This window comes from Erinaceus europaeus, chromosome 9, assembly GCF_950295315.1.
Source record: "Erinaceus europaeus chromosome 9, mEriEur2.1, whole genome shotgun sequence".
In the NCBI taxonomy this organism is placed as follows: Eukaryota; Metazoa; Chordata; class Mammalia; order Eulipotyphla; family Erinaceidae; genus Erinaceus; species Erinaceus europaeus.
Window position 1 is genome coordinate 7,493,755 of NC_080170.1, and position 19,179 is coordinate 7,512,933.

Here is a 19,179-nt window from a genome sequence, read left to right on the forward strand (position 1 = left end):
CCCCCTGGGCTTTTCCTCCCGCCTGCCGGGGTCTTGGGTTCCGGGACCTGACGGGCAGACGCGGGACAATCCCGTGCTGAGCCCCACCTGGCCGTGGTGTGTGTGTCTGGCCCACGGGGGCCGACCCCGCGTGTGCACCCGTGTCCCTAAGGGCTGCGCGTCTGCCCTGGCACTTCCCTGGGTGGCAGTGCGCCCCCTCTGCCATCCATCCCTTCACGGAGCCTCACCGCCAGTCAGCAGACCTGAACCGGTGCTCCCTGGGCCCTGTCCCGTGTGCCGAGCGTCCCGGTGGGGGGGGTGCGGGGGGGGGGAGGCAGGGGACCTACCTGCAGCTGCTGCAGCTCGGCCATGTTGCTCTCACACTGGGCCGCCACGTCCCGCGTCTGGTTCTCGTGCTTCTGCTGCTGCTGCAGCCGCTCCGACTTCTGCCTCTTCTCCTCCTGCTGGGAGAACTGCGGGGCGCGGGGCGTGGGGGGTCAGCCCGGGCGCCCCTCATCCCCCCCCCTCCGCGCGCGTCCAGTGGCTTCGCCAAGGCAGAGTCCCGCTTGCAGACCCGGGGACCCCCGCGCACCTGCTTGACCTTGTCGCGCTGCTCGGCGGCGTTGGCGCCGGTGATGTGCAGGCTCTTCTTGTACATGGCCATTCGCGTCTTGCCCTCGCTGCGCTGGATCTTGGGCAGCCGCGCCTTCTCCTGCTGCTGCCGCGCCCGCAGCCGCTCCAGCATGCGCTGGTTGTAGCGCTGCATCTGCTCACGCTCCTGCGGGAGGGCGGACGGGACGGGACGGGACGGGCACCGGCGTCAGCACCCACGGTGCCACCCTGCTGGCACCCGCCCCTGCGTGGGAGCCTCCAGGGGGAGTCTCGTCTCCCGTCTCTGCCTTCTCACTCCTTCCTGATGCCTATGTGGACCTCGGGACCCTGAGTGCTAGCAGCCCCTGCCGCCCGGCCTGCTTGACCTTAACTGGGGTGGGTGGGGGTGGGGGTGTCAGTGCCCACCCCTGCATCTCTGTCCCCACCGAGGGGGCTGAGGGAGCCCGGGTCTGGGAAGCCTTCCTGGCAGAGGAGGGATTTAGGGCTCACCTCCAAGCATTCTGCCGGAAAGCACAGGAGAGAGTGAATACCCGGGGTGTCCGCAGAGAGGAAGCTGCGGGGCCCTGGCCCCCCGCCCGGCCTCACCTTCTCGTGCTTGCGCACCAGCTCGTGGCGCTGCAGGAAGTACTGATCCTTGAGCTGCTGCTTCACCAGCTGGTGCCTCTCCTGCAGGTGGCGTTCCTCCATCTCCCACAGTGCCGCCTCCCGGTCTGCGGGCCACACAGACTCAGGCTGAGCACAGCCCGGCCCACGCAATGGCAGGAGAGGCCGTAGGCTCCGTCCAGCCCTCCCAACAGGCAGGGTCTGCACAGCCCCATCCCCCTGTGCGCTCCTGTCCGGCGAGAGCTGTGTCCGCACCAGTCAGAGCGGCCCCGCACTCAGCCCGTGAGCCACGTCTCCACCAGCAAGGGGCACCGCTGGGTCCCCATGGGCCGCCCTCTGGGTCGACCCGAGTGGTGCCGTTCTCTGATCGCCTCCCAGCACGAGGCCTGACCACCCAAGAGCCGTAGCTCTGCTCTCCGGGGCCTCAGGAAGCCCACCGGTGCCGGTGTGACAGTCAGCTCTAGAATGCGGCCCAGACAGCAGGTAGGTCCCGAGCCGTTCGCTACCCCCTGTGTTGCACAGCCCGCGTGTACAGAGCCCCCGGGGCTGGGGGGCATCCTCCTCCCTCCAGAGGCCAAGGGGCTCAGGCTCCAGAGGCTCCAGTCACGAGCCTGGGCCGCAGTGTCACTCAAGTCCAGCCCGTGACGTAGGACAGTAGCAGGAGCAGTCGGCAGGGGGAGGGGGAAAGAGGGCAGGGGTGCAAGAGGCTCTGGGGAGAGGGGGACCCCACACAGTGTCGCTGCCGCCTCCTTCACACAGACATACCGCTGGCGGTGCCTGACCTCAGCGCAGGTTCTCTTGCTTGGCTTGACCGGGAATGGGGGCGTGTGGGGAGGGGGTTTTGGGGGGCCCCCACCCGACAGCACGCACCTCGCAGGAGTTCCTGCTTCCAGGCGAGGCACTCGCGTTCCTTGTCGCAGATCTCGCGCCTGTTGTCGGCCGTGATCCTCTTCATGGTCTCCTCCAGGTCCTTCTTCTGCTTGGCCAGGAAGTCCCGGTCCTGCGGGGCGAGGACACAGGGCAGGTGGCAGTCACGGGGGTAGAGAACATGAAGAAGAGAGCATGATGGGAGCAGACAGGAATCAGTCTCTGGGCCTGCCTAGCGCTGAGCCTGGCCACTGGGGCCCTGGGTCCTTAGCAGGTGGGGGCAGGGGGTGGGGTGGGGAGGCCGAGTTATTTTTTGCCTCCAGGACTATCGCTGGAGCTCGGTGCCTGCACTACGAACCCACTGTTTCTGGGGCCACTTTTCCACTGTTGTTGTTGCTGTTAACCTTACGAAAGTCCTTAAGTGGGGGCCCAGCGGTAGCGCAGCGGGTTAAGCGCAGGTGGCGCAAAGCGCAAGGACCGGCCTAAGGATCCCGGTTCGAGCCCCCCGGCTCCCCACCTGCAGGGGAGTCGCTTCACAAGCAGTGAAGCAGGTCTGCAGGTGTCTGTCTTTCTCTTCCCCTCTCTGTCTTCCCCTCCTCTCTCCATTTCTCTCTGTCCTATCCAACAACAATGGCAGCAAATGACAACAATAATAATAACCACAACAACGATAAACAACAAGGGCAACAAAAGGGAAAAAAGAGCTTCCAGAAGCAGTGGATTCATAGTGTAGGCTTCGAGCCCCAATGTTAATCCTGGAGACAAAAAAAAAAAAAAAAAAAAAGACCTTGCACTTTGCACGATGTGTGCTTAGCCCAGTGTGCTACTGGCCGATCCCCTGGTTTGTCGAATTATTTGACAGGACAGAGAGAAACAGCTGTCTCCAGCACTGCTTCCCTGTTGCAGGTGGGGAGCAGGGGGCCTGAACCCAGGTCCTTGTCACAGTGATGTGTGTGCTCAGCCGGGTACACTGCCACCCGCCCGCCGACTTGCGGTGTTACGGCCCTGCGGTACTGGAGAAATGAGAAGGGGGCAGACGGGCCTGAGCTGTCACTGACATTAGCCGGTGGCACCTAGGAAACACTCTCACAGCAGCACCCACGACCGAGGCCCATGGGCCCACCATCACAGGATGTGGGGAGGCGCCAGAGCCCCGGCCTCACGCTGGAACACCTCAGCTGAAGGCGACCATTTGTGGGGGGGTCCTGTCAGCCCACCCAGATTTCTGCTCTGCTCATGAGGAAGGACGGGTGGCAGGAGGGTGTGACAGTGACTGGGTCGCCCTGCGAAGCCATGAGCTCTAACCCGGATGGCATGCGGCCCTGGGAGCAAGGCTCAGCCGGCCAGGCTCTGCATCTCTGGAGGTCAGCAAAGAAGGGAAAAAGAGAGAGAAGGCGGCAGGACCAGCCTGAGGGGCCTGAGCCTGTGAGGAGGCTGCTGTCTCCTCAGGGACTAGGGGTGTGTGGGGAGACCTGCAGGGGGGCCCGGAGATGGCTGGGGGACTACTGCCCGAGTCCAAGCACAGAGGTGGTCAGGAGCCTGAGGACAGCTCGGAGGACGAGCACCTGCTAGGTGTGAGAGCAGGACCCGCTTGGGGAGGTGACATGCCCAGTAGAGCGCTGATCACCATTCACAAAGACTCGGGTTCAACCCCCTGGCCGCCACTTGCAGTGGAGAGAAGCTTCCTGAGCAGTGAAGCAGTGCTGCAGGTGTCCGTCAATCCAAGTGTTTTTTTTTTTTTAATATTTATTTATTCCCTTTTGTTACCCTTGTTGTTTAACATTGTTGTAGTTATTGATGTCGTTGTTGTTGGATAGGACAGAGAGAAATGGAGAGAGGAGGGGAAGACAGAGAGGGGGAGAGAAAGACGGACACCTGCAGACCTGCTTCACCGCCTGTGAAGCGACTCCCCTGCAGGTGGGGAGCCGGGGGCTCGAACCGGGATCTTTAAGCCGGTCATTGCGCTTTGTGCCGCCTGCGCTTAACCTGCTGCGCTACCACCCGACTCCCTCAAAAAGGTTTTTTAAAAGGGTCTCCAGGGACTGTGTGGGCACCGAGGCCAAGTCGTGACTCGGGTGGGAAGGAACGAAGGCGTTGGGGAAGACAGACAGAAAGGGCCAAGGTGTCCAGAGCTCACTTCTTGCTGGAATGAGAGTCATCAGGGAAGGCTGCGCGGAGGTGGGGGCGGGGGGGTGGTACGTCCGGTCACCTCTCGCAGCTCAGACCCACAACCTCCCCCCCACGCCCCCCAAGGACTCACGAGAAGCTGCTTCTTCTGCGTGTGCTCCTCCATTTTCTGCTTCAGGTTCTCCTTCCTCTGCTGCCGGGGCAGCTTCTCCACCTCGCTCTTCGCCTGCGGCAGAGATGGTGAGACGCCCGGTCGGCGGGAGACTCGCCCAGGCCGGCCCTGCGCCAGCGCCCCTGCCCGGGAACCACCACGGCCAGCTCAGGGCAGTTCGGTGGCTGCCGGCGGGGTCAGCGCACTTCTGCGCTCTAGCGATATGCCACCGGATGCGGGCAGGGGGCACCGCACAGTCGTTCTGCAGAGAAAAAGGCTCCCACGCCCGAGGCGCCGAGGCTCCAGGTTCGATCCCTAGAGCTGAGCGGGGACACACACACACACACACACACACACACACACACACGCACGCACACATGCACACACGCGTGCACACGCACGCACACGCGAACACACACAGGTGCACGCACAAACACGCACACATGCGCACGCACACACACGCACATGCGTGCACACACATGCACACACACACACCCGACACAGATGATGCAGACGGCACCTTGCGTCACGGCACGAAATGCGAAGCAAGTGCGATTCTCCCGGAACTCAGGCCGTGGGCTTCCACGCGCCGAGACCGCAAGAGCCCGGGAGGGCCCCGGAGAGCCGCAGGGGAGCCTCACCTCCTTCTTCATCTGCCTGAGCTGCTCCTGGAAGCGCGTGTACTCGCGCTCCTGCTCCAGGCGGATGCGCTTGGCCTCCTCGCGGCGCCGCACCGCGTGGTCCTGCTCCATCTTCTCCACCTGCTGCTTCTGCTGCCGCTCCAGGTTCTCCAGCTCCGTGTCGAAGAGCTTCTTCTTGGCCTGCGGGAGCAGAGAGGGAGCCCGGGGTTCGGACCCAGCGCGCACCCACTGGGCTGTGGGGCTCGGAGGATGCGCTTGGCCTTCCCCACGGCGCTGGGGAAGCGGGCAGGCTGGGCCTTGGGTGTGTCCCTGTGCCTCCCAGACACCCCCGGGGTCCCGCCCCGCCGCACTCACATTGATCTCCTGCTCGAAGCGTCTGTGCATCTGCTCCAGCTGCAGCTCATGCTTGCTGCCCAGCTGCATCTGGTTGCGGTGCTCCTCCTTCTGCAGCAGCCGCAGCTCCCGCAGCTCCTGGCGCCTGAGGGTGCAGGGTGCGTGGGCTTCAGTCAGATGGCGGCCTGCCCTGGGGGGGGGATGCAGAGCCCTGGGCACCACAGGGGCAGGCCACTGCTGACAAGAGAACGCTGGTGCTCTTCATATGTAAAGAGTGCTCACAAATCAATAAGAAAGAGAGGCGCTAGCGCAGTGGGCTAACTGCATGTGGCGCAAAGCGCAAGGACCGGAGTAAGGATCCCGGTTCCAGTCCCCAGCTCCCCACCTGCAGGGGAGTCGCTTCCCAGGCGGTGAAGCAGGTCTGCAGGTGTCTGTCTTTCTCTCCCCCTCTCTGTCTTCCCCTCCTCTCTCCATTTCTCTTTGTCTTATCCAACAACGACATCAACAGCAATAATAATAGTAATAGTACAACAACAATAAAAAAACACCAAAGGCAATGAAAGGTAAAATAAATAATAGAAAGAAAGAAAGAAAGAAAGAAAGAAAGAAAGAAAGAAAGAGTGAGCGAGCAGGGGTCAGGCAGTAGCACAGCAGGCTAAGCGCTGAAGCACAAGCACCGGCGTAAGGATCCGGTTTGAGCCTCCAGCTCCCCACCTGCAGGGGTGTCTCCTCACAAGCGGTGAAGCAGGTCTGCAGGTGTCTGTCTTTCTCTCCCCCTCTCTGTCTTCCCCTCCTCTCCCCATTTGTCTCTGTCCTATCCAACAACAACGACGACATCAATAACAATAACAACTACAACAAGGGCAACAAAAAATGGGGAAAAAATGGCTTCTAGGAGCAGTGGATTTGTGGTGCAGGCACTGAGCCCCTGCGATAACCCTGGAGTCAAAAAGAGAAAAAAAAAAAACATTTTCATGAAATTGAGTAAGGGAGTGGGTCCCCCCAAATACTGCGGATAAATGCAAATTGGTGCCTTTCAGGAGAATCTCGCGACAAGTCTGCGACTTGAGGCTCAGGGACTCCACTTCCAGGCCCAAGTTCTGAAGAAATGACGAGAGCATCCTTGAGCAATGTGACAGAAAATGGAGAGTGCGCCCATGAGGCGTCCATGAGGTGTTCCCCAGAGCAAGTGTCACTTACGAAATCAGTCTGATGGAGCTCCATACAGTCAGCAAAAACTCTGTGCTCGCCCTGAGGGCGGCTCAGCATCAGCACTCTTGCCCTGCACACGTGAGGCTCTGGGTTCAATCCCTCTCACCACACGGGAGCAACCAAAAGAACTGGGTGGCTGATGGGGCAGTGCTTTCCGTTCCGTGTGTGTGTGTGTGTGTGTGTGTGTGTGTGTGTGTGTCTGTGTGTCTATTTGTGTCTGTGTGTCTGTGCAGAACACTGAGCCTTGCTGCCAGGGGACGTACTGGCAGGCCCCGGACAGCACCGTTTCTTTCCGGCCAAGTCCATTAACAGCTGGCATGCTACCAAAAGGATCACAAAGCAAAAAGCAGGCCTGTATCCTGCCCCAGCCCAGAGTCCAGCGGCCAGCACGCACGTTTAGGGCAAAGAAAGGGCGTGGGGAGTCGGGCTGTAGCGCAGTGGGTTAAGCGCAGGTGGCGCAAAGCACAAGGACCGGCAGAAGGATCCTGGTTCAAACCCCGGCTCCCCACCTGCAGGGGAGTCGCTTCACAGGCGGTGAAGCAGGTCTGCAGGTGTCTATCTTTCTCTCCTCCTCTCTGTCTTCCCCTCCTCTCTCCATTTCTCTCTGTCCTATCCAACAACGACGACAACAACAATAATAACTACAACAATAAAACAACAAGGGCAACAAAAGGGAATAAATAAATAAAATAAATATTTAAAAAAAAGAAAGAAAGGGCGTGAGGACTGAGGCTCAAGCCGGCAGAGTGACTGCTGGGCCAGCTGGTCACACGGCCTGTGGGGGGGGGGGCGGGGGGCTGTGGGTGCACAGGTGGCTGAGCATGTGGGGGTCTGAGTGGATAGAAAGACGGATGGAGTGGTCCAGGAGGTGACGCAGTGATAAAGCAAGTATGAGGTTCCGAGTTCAATCCCCAGGAGCACATGTACCAGGGTGATGTCTGGTTCTTTCTGTCCTCCTATATTTCTCATAAACGAAATTTTTAAGAAAAGAAAAAAAAGGCATCTGGATGGACAGACAGATAGATGGGATGGGTGGACAGCCAGATAATGTAGATGGCTGGCCAGGTTATGTTGGGGAAGGCAGGCTCTGTCTCCCTGCCCCTTCACACCCTGCTGCAGACAGACAGACAGACACTCCTCTCAACACCCCCCACCCACAGTGCCCATCCCACCACCCCGGACTTGCCTGAGGAATCTCATCTCCTCGTCCTTCTTCTCGTCCTCGCTGATGATCTTGGAGGTGGTGATGCTCACCTCCACGCCGTCCACCACGAACTTGCGTGTCCTCTTGAGGGTCTTCTTGTGCAGCCGAGAGTCCTGGGGGGAGGGAGACCATGGGGCGCGCTCAGGACCCCCGCCAGGATGCAGCCGTGGGCAAGCGCTGGGAGCTCGGTGCCCAGCCAGAGCCCAGAGCACAGCAAGCCCAGGCTCAGAGCTGCTTCAGCTCAGCCCCCAGGATTCAGTCCCTGGCTTTCCTGTGGGTGACCACACATGTCACCTGACTGCTCAGAGGGCTCAGGCGTCGTGAGGGGCCGGGGCCTACACTCCACCGGGGCACTACCCCCACCCCCAACACCCCCAGTGTGGCCACCAGGCCCGTGTCCCCAGAATCCACTCTGACCCCTAACTGCCCAGGGGAGGCATCCCCTCCCTTCCCCACCCACTGCAGAGCCAGGGGCTCGAGTCCTAAGAAGTCACAGCGGCCCGCCCCCTCCCCCATGAGGAACCAGACTCAGGTTCTGAGGAACCAGGCAGCCAGCAAAGGAAAGTTCCAGAAGTGGTCGTGAAGACCCCGCTCAGGGGAGGCCAGCCTCTGTGTTATTTTATAGCTACTGTTTGCTGGTTTGTTTTCCCTCCTAGGGCCAGGACCTGTGCCGAGGGGGGCGCTGGGTCCAGGGCCACTCAAGTCAGCCCCAGTGAGCCAGAACTTTCCAGAACTTCTTGCTGTTCTTGGACTCAATTGTGAAGCTGCCCACTGTGTCTCCTCTCCCTCCTTTCCATAAATGAAATAAATACCTTTTCAACCTCAGCTATGTTTTTTTTTTTTAATAATTTTTTTGTTTTTTTTCCTTTTGTTGCCCTTGTTGTTTTATTGTTGTAGTTGTTATTGTTATTGATGTCATCATTGTTGGATAGGACAGAGAGAAATGGAGAGAGGAAGGGAAGACAGAGAGGGGAAGAGAAAGACAGACACCTGCAGACCTGCTTCACCGCCTGTGAAGCGACTCCCCTGCAGGTGGGGAGCCGGGGGCTCGAACCGGGATCCTTACGCCGGTCCTTGCGCTTTGCGCCACGTGCGCTTAACCCGCTGCGCTACTGCCCAACTGCCACCCTTGTTTTATTGTTGTAGTTATTGTTGTTATCATTGTTGGATAGGACAGAGAAAAATGGAGAGAGGAGGGGAAGACAGAGAGGGGGAGAGAAAGACAGACACCTGCAGACCTGCTTCACCGCCTGTGAAGTGACTCCCCTGCAGGTGGGGAGCCGGGGGCTTGAACTGGGATCCTTAGGCCAGTCCTTGCGCTAAACACCACGTGTCCTTAACCCGGTGCGCTACTGCCCGACTCCCTTAAGTTTTTTTTTTTTTAACTATCTTTGCTTATAGGATAGAGATGGCCAGAAATTGAGAGGGAGAGGGAGATAGAGACAGAAAGACAGAGAGACACCTGCAGCCCTGCTTCACTGTGAAGCTTTAACCCTACAGGTGGGGACCAGAGGCTTGAACTTGGGACCTTGCTCACTGTAGCATGTTCGATTAACCAGGGGCGCCACCACCCAGGCCCTGCTGCTTCTGCACCAAGTAAATGACAGAAAGGAAAGAAAAGTGACACCAGCCCTTGTGGCTGTGCTGAAGTAAGCACCCCAGTGGGAATGGGAGCAGGTGGGGGGCAGAGGAAAAGAGGGTTCAGGCCCCCCCAGGGGGCAGCACGGCCTATGGGTGCAGACCGGCCCCCGGCCCAGAATGGCCTGTGTCTGCCCAGCTGTGCTCTGGGGGCATGGTGAGCACCCGGGGCATGACCTGCAGTGCTGGTCACGGGCGCCGGTCACATGGCCACCTGCCCCCGGAAGGCAGGGAGTAGAAGGAGCAAGTCAGCAGCCCGGGAGGCGGTGCGGTGGATAAAGCTCGGGCCTCCCAAGCCTGAGGTCCCACGTTCAGTCCCCGGCACCGCTGTGCCAGACTGCTGCTGTTTCTCTGCCCTCCTCCTCCTAGCATTAATGATTTTTTTATTCCCTTTTGTTGCCCTTGTTGTTTTATTATTGTAGTTATTATTGTTGTTGTCGTTGTTGGATAGGACAGAGAGAAAGGGAGAGAGGAGGGGAAGACAGGGGGAGAGAAAGACAGACACCTGCAGACCTGCTTCACCGCCTGTGAAGTGACTCCCCTGCAGGTGGGGAGCCGGGGGCTTGAACCGGGATCCTTACGCTGGTCCTTGCGCTCTGCACTCCCGCCCAGCTCCCCTCTGGCCACTTTTCACAGAGAGGAAGCAGGCCAGGTGGTGGCGCACCTGGATGAGCACACATGTTATCATGTGCAAAGACCCAGGTTTGAACCCCCGGACCCCACCTGCAGGGGGAAAGCTTTGCAAGTGGTGAAGCAGGATTTCAGGCGTCTCTGTTTCTCTTCCTACCCTCTCGGTTTCTGGGTGTTTCTATCTAATAAATACAGTACTTTTTTCTTTAATTAAGAGAGAGGGAGAGGGAACAGGCCCTGGAGCCTCACCTGTGGCCACGCACCACCCCCCCCCCGCTGTGTGGGCAGGGCAGTAGGTGCAGTGCCCTCCTCACACCCCCTTCCCGAGAAGGGCATCACCTTGAGGGACAGGGAGCCGGTCTCCTTGTTCAGGGACAGGTCGGCGGACAGCGAGGTGCCATAGTCCATGGTCTCGGACGTGGAGAGGCTGCTGCAGTCCGAGTTGCTCTTGGAAGGTTCCGGAAGGGGGTGGGCGGGGAGCTCCAGGCCGCCGTTGGCCAGCTTCTCACTGCCCAGGGTCTCCAGGGCGCTGCTGTTGGGGCGGCTCTGACCGGCCTTCAGGGCCCTGCCAGGGGCTGGGCTGTGTTCCGAGGTCTGGCCAGCCGCCGGCTTCTCCTCCGGGACCTGGACACTGGCTCCCATGGACACCGGCCGGGGCCTGCGGGGGAAGCCGGGCACCGCCAGGCCGTTCTCTCTGCCGGGGGCCGGTGTGGGGCTGGGAGGCTGCGGGGCAGCGTCCTTGGGGGTCAGGCTGGGCGCTCCTCCGCTGTCCTGAGGTGCACCGGGCTCGGGGGCAGGCGGCGTGTCTTTAAGGCTCAGCTCCACAGAGCTGCAAGTCCCCAGAGGCTGGAGACAAGAAGCAGGGTCAGAGGCCATGGCGTGGGGGGCGACGGTGTGCAAGGTGCTTCATGTGGCGAGTCCTCCCCACTCCCTAGTGCCCGGCCACTCCTGCTTGTATGGGACTAATCTCTCATTTTAGGCCCCGTCCCACCTGCAGGGGGCAAGCTTTACAAATGGTGAAGCAGGGCTGCAGGTGTCTCTCTGTCTCTGTCCCTCTCTATCTCCCCTTTCCCTCTCGGTTTCTGTCTGTCTCTACCCACTAAATAAAGAGCGTACGCAATTTTTTAATATACATATTTTTAATTTATGTGTTCACTGCATAAAGACAAACATAAATCTGTCGGGCCTTAAGCCCCCCCCTCCATCCTCCATTGCTGACACTGTGGCCTATTTACAGAATCATTGCTTTGCCTGAAAGACCCCCACCTTTGATCTATCTTCTTTCTACCTCCAGACCCGCCCTGCCTGCCGGGCACATTAATCCCGCCAGTTAAAGCTCTAGCAACCGTGGCTGTGGAAGCTTTCTACCTCCCCACTCTTTCCTTTTCTCCACCCCCTTTCCTAGCCATTTCCTTTTCCGACTTGCCACTTCCGGCTCTAAATATATAAAAGCGTGGTCTCTGGTCAATAAAGACGCACTGCGTTCCTGCTCCTCCACGAGTTCCTGGTCTCTCTCCCGCGTCGCTGACTCAGCAGCAGCCCAGGTTGGCTCTGGTCGAGTTCTCTCCAACCCAGAGAGCAGGCGCCCGGGAAGAAACACGCTCACGCTAGCCCGGCATAAATCCACAGAAAGGGAGAGGAGACCCCTGCAGCCCTGCTTCACAGCTCATGAAGCTTGCCCCCTGCAGGTGGGGGCCAGGGGCTTGAACCGGGGTCCTTGCGCACTGTGACATGTGCACTCTACTGGCTGTACCACCACCCAGGCCCTGCTTTTTTGTTTTGTTTCACTTTGGGATAGAGACAGAGAGACACCTGCAGCCCCACTTCACAGCCCATGAAACTTCCTCCCTGCAGGTGGGGACTGGAGGCCTGAGCCGGGGTCCTTGGCCATTGTAACGTGTGTGCTCGACCAGCCCAAGTGTCTCCTTTCAAGACGTGACTAAACCCGATCTCGTTAAAGAGGCCGGGAGACACCACAGAGCTAACGCCCTCGACTTGCCCGCCACAGGTCCCAGGTTCAGCCCCCGACAGCCCCCCCACCCGGGCCACAGCTGAGCGAGGCTCTCCCCCTCTCATGAAAAAAATAAATAGATCTCCACAAAGAGAAGTCCAAGCTGTGTTTCCTGAAGGCCGCAGCACTGGCCCCTGGGGTGGACGGTGACAGGATGGACCCTCGCCCTCCCCCAGCCTCACCGGGGCTCCGTCCAGGGTGTCGTCCTCCTCCGCCTCCTCCCGGCCGTCCTCGATCTCCTCCATCACCTCGGCCTTGGCCTCGGCCACCAGCTCCCGCAAAGCCTTGTTGCTGGTGACACAGCTCACAAAGGGATGCTGCCAGACAGACGCCGGGGTCAGAGCCACGCTGCACGCGGGAGGGAGGCCTGTGCTGGCGGGGGAGCTCTGGCAAGAGGCCAGCAGCCATCTGGAGCAGAATGGGGCCCCTGGGGGGGCGTCTAAGGCCCCTCCTCACCCACTGTGTGACCCTGAGCTCAGCACACTACCTCTCTGTGCAGAGACACCCCTCCACACCCGGCGCCCTGGAGCACAGACACCCCATCCCCAGACCCTGGAGCAGAGAACCCCCTCCTCAGCTCTCTAGAGAAGAGACCCCCCTCCCCAGATCCCTGGAGCAGAGACCCCCCCTTCCCAGCACCTTAGAGCAGAGACCCCCCCACCAGCTCCCTGGAGCAGAGATCCCCCCTCCCCAGATCCCTGGAGCAGAGACCCCCCTTCCCAGCACCTTAGAGCAGAGATTCCCCCTCCCCAGATCCCTGGAGCAGAGACCCCCCATTCCCAGCACCTTAGAGCAGAGACCCCCCCCTCACCAGTTCCCTGGAGCAGAGACCCCCCATTCCCAGCACCTTAGAGCAGAGACCCCCCCTCACCAGTTCCCTGGAGCAGAGACCCCCCATTCCCAGCACCTTAGAGCAGAGAACCCCCCTCACCAGTTCCCTGGAGCAGAGACCCCCCATTCCCAGCACCTTAGAGCAGAGACCCCCCCCCTCACCAGTTCCCTGGAGCAGAGACCCCCCATTCCCAGCACCTTAGAGCAGAGACCCCCCCCCTCACCAGTTCCCTGGAGCAGAGACCCCCCTCCCCAGCTCCCTGGAGCAGAGACCCCCCTTCCCAGCACCTTAGAGCAGAGACCCCCCCACCAGCTCCCTGGAGCAGAGATCCCCCCTCCCCAGATCCCTGGAGCAGAGAACCCCCCTCCCAAGCTCCCTGGAGCAGAGACCCCCCCTTCCCAGCACCTTAGAGCAGAGACCCCCTCCTCACCAGCTCCCTGGAGCAGAGACCCCCCTTCCCAGCTCCCTGGAGCAGAGACCCCCCTTCCCAGCACCTTAGAGCAGAGACCCCCCCTCACCAGCTCCCTGGAGCAGAGACTTCTCCCTCCCCAGCACCCTGGAGCAGAGACCCCCCTCCCCAGATCCCTGGAGCAGAGACAGACCCCCCCTCCCCAGCACCTTAGAGCAGAGACCCCCCTCACCAGCTCCCTGGAGCAGAGACTTCTCCCTCCCCAGCACCCTGGAGCAGAGATCCCCCCTCCCCAGATCCCTGGAGCAGAGACCCCCCTCCCCAGCTCTCTGGAGCAGAGACCCCACCCTCCCCAGCACCCTGGAGCAGAGACCCCCCCCCACCAGCTCCCTGGAGCAGAGACAGATCCTCCCCCAGGAGCCTGGAGTAAAGACCCTCCCCCAGACACTCAGGGAAGACCCTCCTCCTGGCTGCTCTGAGCGGAAATGCCTGGCGGAGCTCAGGCAGCTGCTCTTTCCCCTTGGAATGTTCTGGGCCTCTTGGCCAGAAGGAGACTTCCACCCCCCACCCCACCCCCCCCCCCCCCCGGCAAGCGCCAGGACACCCCGAAAACCAGCTCTGTGCCCAGAGACGCTCGCTCTCAATCACCCCTCAGAAGGCTGCAGACAGAGCCGGGACCTGGGCAGGCAGACAGGCCCGACCCCACCCGGCTCTTGCTCTGGGGTCCTCAGTCAGTGCAGCTGGCACCCGGCACCCAGCAGACAGCTGGACACGGGGTGACATGCTGTGTCCCTCTCATTGCACACGGCTGACCCCCATTAGACCTTAACCCCCAAGAGGACAGCCCAGGGCCCCTCCCTGCACGCCCCGCCCCACTTAGCACCTGGCAGATGGTGGGTGCAGGGAGAGCCGTCAGCCACATATGGGTGGGGGAGGATGCTCCCAGTTCTTGGGGACTCACTGCTTCCCCAAGACAGACAGCCAGCCCTCACCTCCAGCAGCTGTGCAGCGCTGGGCCGTGACTCGGGGTTCTTGTCCAGCGCTTTCTTCAGGAAGTCACGGAACTCCATGGACCTGAGGGGAGACAGGAGGGGGCACAGGGGTGAGCTCATGGGGAAGGGCGGCAGCGTGCACCGGCCTCACTCTGGAGATAAGGGTGCTGAGGGGTGACCTTACCCGGGCCATCCTTGCTGAATCTTGGAGAGCCAAGGAGGTGACACCCCTGGCCATCCTGTGAGTCTGGGGTGGGGGGGGACGGGGAGGTGACCCTCCCCCTGGCCATCTTGGCTGAGTCTGGGGGGGGAGAGGAATCAGGTCCCTCACTCCCAGCCTGCGGTGGCAAGTTGCAGAGACAGGTTTCTTGGGGTCCTGGGGGGTTGGAACCTCCGCGAGCCCGCCCCCTCGCCCCTCGCTGCACCCACACACGCACTCACCACTTGGCGGGCGCGGCCAGCGTGGGGGGCTCGGCCTTGGCGATGCGCAGCAGCACCCGCATGGGGTTCAGCTCGTGGTTGGGGGGCTCCACCTGGGCCAGCTCGATGAGCGTCACGCCCAGCGACCAGATGTCCGCCTTGTAGTCGTAGGGCGTGTCCTTCATGGTCTCGCACATCACCACCTCGGGGGCCATCCTGGACGAGGAGACCACATGGGGCTCAGGGCCCCCTCCGCGGCGCCCCTGCCTCACTCTGCGGGGACCCCCACTTCCAGCTGGAGACGCTCCATCCCACCTTCCAGCAGGGTCCTGCTGCGCTTCCGAGGCCCGCCAGCAGAGGGCAGCAGCAGTCCAGGCCCCAGAGTCCTGGGGGTGGAGGGGAGCAGAGGGAGGGACGGAGGGAGGGAGAGATAGAGAGAGAGGGGGAGAGGGGGAGAGAGGGAGAGACAGAGGGGGAGAGAGGGAGAGAGGGAGAAAGAGAGAGAGAGAGAGAGAACAGGAACACAGGGAATAAAAAGAGACAGTGAGCCCCAAGCAAGCAAGAAGCCCAGGTCCACAGGAGATGAGCAGTTAGGCGTGAAGCTGAGCAGAGCAGTTGGGATTCTACATTTTAAAACAACAGAAAGGGGAGTCGGGCGGTGGCGCAGCGCAAGGACAGGCAGAAAGATCCCCGTTCGAGCCCCCGGCTCCCCACCTGCAGGGGAGTCGCTTTACAGGCGGTGAAGCAGGTCTGCAGGTGTCTGTCTTTCTCTCCCCCTCTCTGTCTTCCCCTCCTCTCTCCATTTCTCTCTGTCCTATCCAACAACGATGACAACAATAACAACAATAATAACTACAACAATAAAACAACAAGGGCAACAAAAGGGAATAAATATAAATTTTTAAAAAATTAAAAAAAAACAACCCAGAAAGACGGAACCTGGGGGGGTCTTGAGAAGTGAGGGGACATGGGTGCCTGTGCCTCTGGGTCCCCCAGCCTGATACCCATCCCCACACGCACTCAGTCTGCCCAGGGAACCCAGGCCCTGCAGCACCACTGGGTCTACAGATGTGGAAACTGAGGCACACAGGAGCCGTGTCCCTTAGCCAGAACTGGGTGCCGTTAGTGGGGGAGGCGGTGTGCAGACCCTCACGGGGTGGGGACGGAGGAGTGTGGGGTGTCGCAGGTCCAGGCCCAGCCGCCCTGCGTGCTCCAGCGGACTCACCAGTAAGGTGTCCCAATGAAGGAATCTCGCTTCTGCAGGGTTTTCAGATTCTTGGCTGACACTCCGAAGTCAGCTGCAAGGCAAACCCCCACCTGAGCGTCCACTCGGCGGCCCCCACCCATGCCCACGGCACAGGCTGGGACGAGTTCCCAGCCCTCCACTTATTAAAAATGAGAGACAGAGGGAGGCGGGTGATAGCGCAGTGTGTTCAACGCACTTGGCACAAAGCGCAAGGACCGGCCTAAGGATCCCAGTTCACGCCCCGGTCTCCCCACCTGCAGGGGAGTCACTCCACAAGCGGTGAAGCAGGTCTGCAGGTGTCTGTCTTTCTCTCCCCCTCTGTCTTCCCCTCCTCTCTCCATTTCTCTCTGTCCTATCCAACAATGACGACGACATCATCAACAACTACAACAATAAAACGAGGACAAGAAAAGGGAATAAATAAATAAATACATATTTTTTAAAAATGAGACACAGAGAGAGGACCAGAGCGTCACTCGGTACACAGGCTCTCGAGGGCTGAGCTCAGAGAGTCTCCTGCCTCCAAGTCCAGAACTCCAGCCACTGCCCCCATCCTAGACCACTTCCTTTATTCTTTTAAATATTTTATTTATTTAATTTTAATGAAAGAGAGATACAGAGAAACACAGAAATACCAGAGCCTTGCTCAGCTCTGGCTTATGGCAGTGCTGGGGATTGAACTGAGACCTTGGAGCCTCAGGTATAAAAGTCTTTTGCAGGGAGTCAGGCGGTAACGCAGCAGTTAAGCGCACGTGGCGCCAAGCACAAGGACCGGTGTAAGGATCCCGGTTCGAGCCCCCGTTTCCCCACCTGCAGGGGAGTCGCTTCACAGGCGGTGAAGCAGGTCTGCAGGTGTCTGTCTTTCTCTCCTTCTCTCTGTCTTCCCCTCCTCTCTCCATTTCTCTCTGTCCTATCCAACAACGACGACATCAATAACAATGATAATAACTACGACAACAATGAAAAACAACAAGGGAAAATAAATAAATATAAAAAAAACTTTTAAAAGAACATAAAGAAAGTCTTTTGCAGAACCATTCTGCTGCCTCCCAGCCCAAAAGCCTGTCAAATAGTCAAATGCTCCGGACCCAACAGTTCCAGGGAAACTGCCCCTAATGGAATAGGACACATTTTAAAATGTGTCATCCAAGAGTGACTGTAACCACAACAAACTTAAAACAGCTGTCATCCCATCAAGTCACTGTGGAAATGACCGGATTGTCTCAAGTACACTGGGGTGTATTTCACCTGTCAGCGTCCATGTCCACTGGAGAAGCAGACAGAAAGCAGAACTCCCACCTTCTGCACCCCACGAAGAATTCTGGTCCAGGGGGGGCCGGGTGGTGGTGCAGTGGGTTAAGCGCACATAGTAAGAAGTGCAAGGACCGGCGCAAGGATCCTGGTTTGAGCCCCCGGCTCCCCACCTGCAGGGGGGGTCACTTCACAAGTGGTGAAGCAGGTCTGCAGGTGTCTATCTTTTTCTCCCCCTCTGTCTTCCCCTCCTCTTTCAATTTCTCTGTCATATCCAATAAATAAGTGGAAAAAATGGCCTCCAGGAGCAGTGGATTCGTAGTGCAGGCACCGAGCCCTTTATAACCCTGGAGGCAAAAGAGAGATAGAGAGAGAGAAATAATGTTGGTCTATGATCCCCAGAGGAGGAGAAATACTAAGGGAAGATGACTAGAGGGCTCTGAACCCCAATTTCATCAGGAGAAGCAGTATTAGGAGTAGGTGTGGAGGTCCGGGAGGTGGCGCAGTGATAGAGCTTTGCGCTCTCAAGCATGAGGTCCTGAGTTCCATCCCCGGCAGCACATGTCCCATAGTGATACCGGGTTCTTTCTCTCCACCTATCTTTCTCATAAATAAATAAAATCTTTTTTAAAAAAATGAGTAGGTGTGACTTGGCAGGACCACAGAATAAAATGGGCAATATATATATTTATATTTATTCATAGAAATAATAGTCAACCCCTATCTATGACCTTGGGAGAACCACCACAGTCTCCAATGGGGACAGAGCTCTGGTGGCGGGAACAGTGTGGAATTATACCCATTACCTGATAATTTTGTAAGTCAATATTCAATCACTAATTAAAAAAAAAAAAGTCCCAAGTACAGAGACTGGGCAGTGGTACACACATTACAGTGCGTGAAGACCCAGGTTCAAGCCATGATTCCCCACCTGCAGAGGAAAAGTAGTGAAACAGAGCTGCAGGTCTCTCTCTCTCTCTCTCTCTGTCTCTCTCTTTCCCCCTTCCCTCCCTCCCTCTCCCTCCTTGCTGGGGCTTGGTACCCACATGAATCCACTGCTCCCAGCAATGACCCTGGTGGCAGTGAAGTCAAATTCAACAGAGCAGGTCTCCATCACAGTAGCTGATGAGCCTGTGTTGCCAGCAAGGACTTGTGCTGGTGCAGCGAGCGAGCGGGCGGACCCAGGGCGAGAAAAGCAGACAGACCTGATCTCCACCAGGCAGGGGTCCCCGAGGCTTGGTGCCTGGGAGCTGCGGCCAGTGGTGCTCACTGGGCCTTTCTCAGGGAAGTGCAGGAGCTCAGCACCCATGAAGCCGGCCTCGTGCTCCAATATACCAACACGCTGAGGCCTCGGGCTTTCCCCAGTGCCACGGCACCCCACGTGGTGCCAGGGCTCAGAGCTGGGTCGATGGCACAGCAAGGCATGTGCCCTTCCTAATAAGCTAGTTCTCCTGCCTGGGCCAGGTGACAGGGGGCCTTGGGGGGAACCTGTGGGGGAAGGGGGTTCACCTCCTGCCAGACCCCCTCACTCCCAGGACTGGCTGCCCTGCACACATGGCATCACCTCCAGGAAGGCCTCGGGGAGCAGCTATGGCCTCCAGGCCCTGAGGGAGGCCGGGGCTTCTCCCCCACTGCACCCACTTCCGGACAAGGAAGGCAGAAACCACGGACTTGCACAACCACAGAGCACCCCCCCCCCGCCCCGGCAACGGCCACTTCCCCTCCCATCTGGGGGGCCCCTTCCTGCACCCCCACTCAGGCGTTCCCTGGCTATAGGCCCCATGTCTGTGCACTCCGAGTGAGGGGTGGGGCTATGGGGGGTTCCAGGGAGCTGGTGGCTGTGCTGGGTTCCAAAGAGAACATCACATGGCCCAGGTGGTAGCACACGGGGTTAAGCGCACACAGTACTAAGCACAAGGACCGGAGCAAGGATCCCGGTTTGAGGCCCCAGCTCCCCACTGCAGGGAGTCACTTCACAAGCAGTGAAGCAGGCCTGCAGGTTTCTCTCTCTCTCTCTCTCT

The 19,179-nt window shown here is 59.3% G+C and overlaps 1 protein-coding gene across 3 annotated transcripts in view; it reads right to left on the minus strand.

Annotated features, from left to right (window-relative positions):
* Nucleotides 1-19,179, minus strand: part of STK10 (serine/threonine kinase 10) — a 538,544-nt gene that overhangs the window by 474,980 nt on the left and 44,385 nt on the right. For all 3 annotated transcript variants that reach the window (XM_060197153.1, XM_060197152.1, XM_060197154.1), the window contains 13 exons: nt 15,887-15,959; nt 14,683-14,877; nt 14,242-14,323; nt 12,191-12,325; nt 10,337-10,843; nt 7,712-7,842; nt 5,335-5,458; nt 4,981-5,160; nt 4,322-4,414; nt 2,065-2,194; nt 1,177-1,301; nt 572-757; nt 327-452 (listed from right to left, as the gene is read on the minus strand). In XM_060197153.1, coding sequence (XP_060053136.1) covers nt 327-452; nt 572-757; nt 1,177-1,301; nt 2,065-2,194; nt 4,322-4,414; nt 4,981-5,160; nt 5,335-5,458; nt 7,712-7,842; nt 10,337-10,843; nt 12,191-12,325; nt 14,242-14,323; nt 14,683-14,877; nt 15,887-15,959 — 2,087 coding nt within the window. The remainder of the gene's footprint in view (nt 1-326; nt 453-571; nt 758-1,176; nt 1,302-2,064; nt 2,195-4,321; nt 4,415-4,980; nt 5,161-5,334; nt 5,459-7,711; nt 7,843-10,336; nt 10,844-12,190; nt 12,326-14,241; nt 14,324-14,682; nt 14,878-15,886; nt 15,960-19,179) is intronic.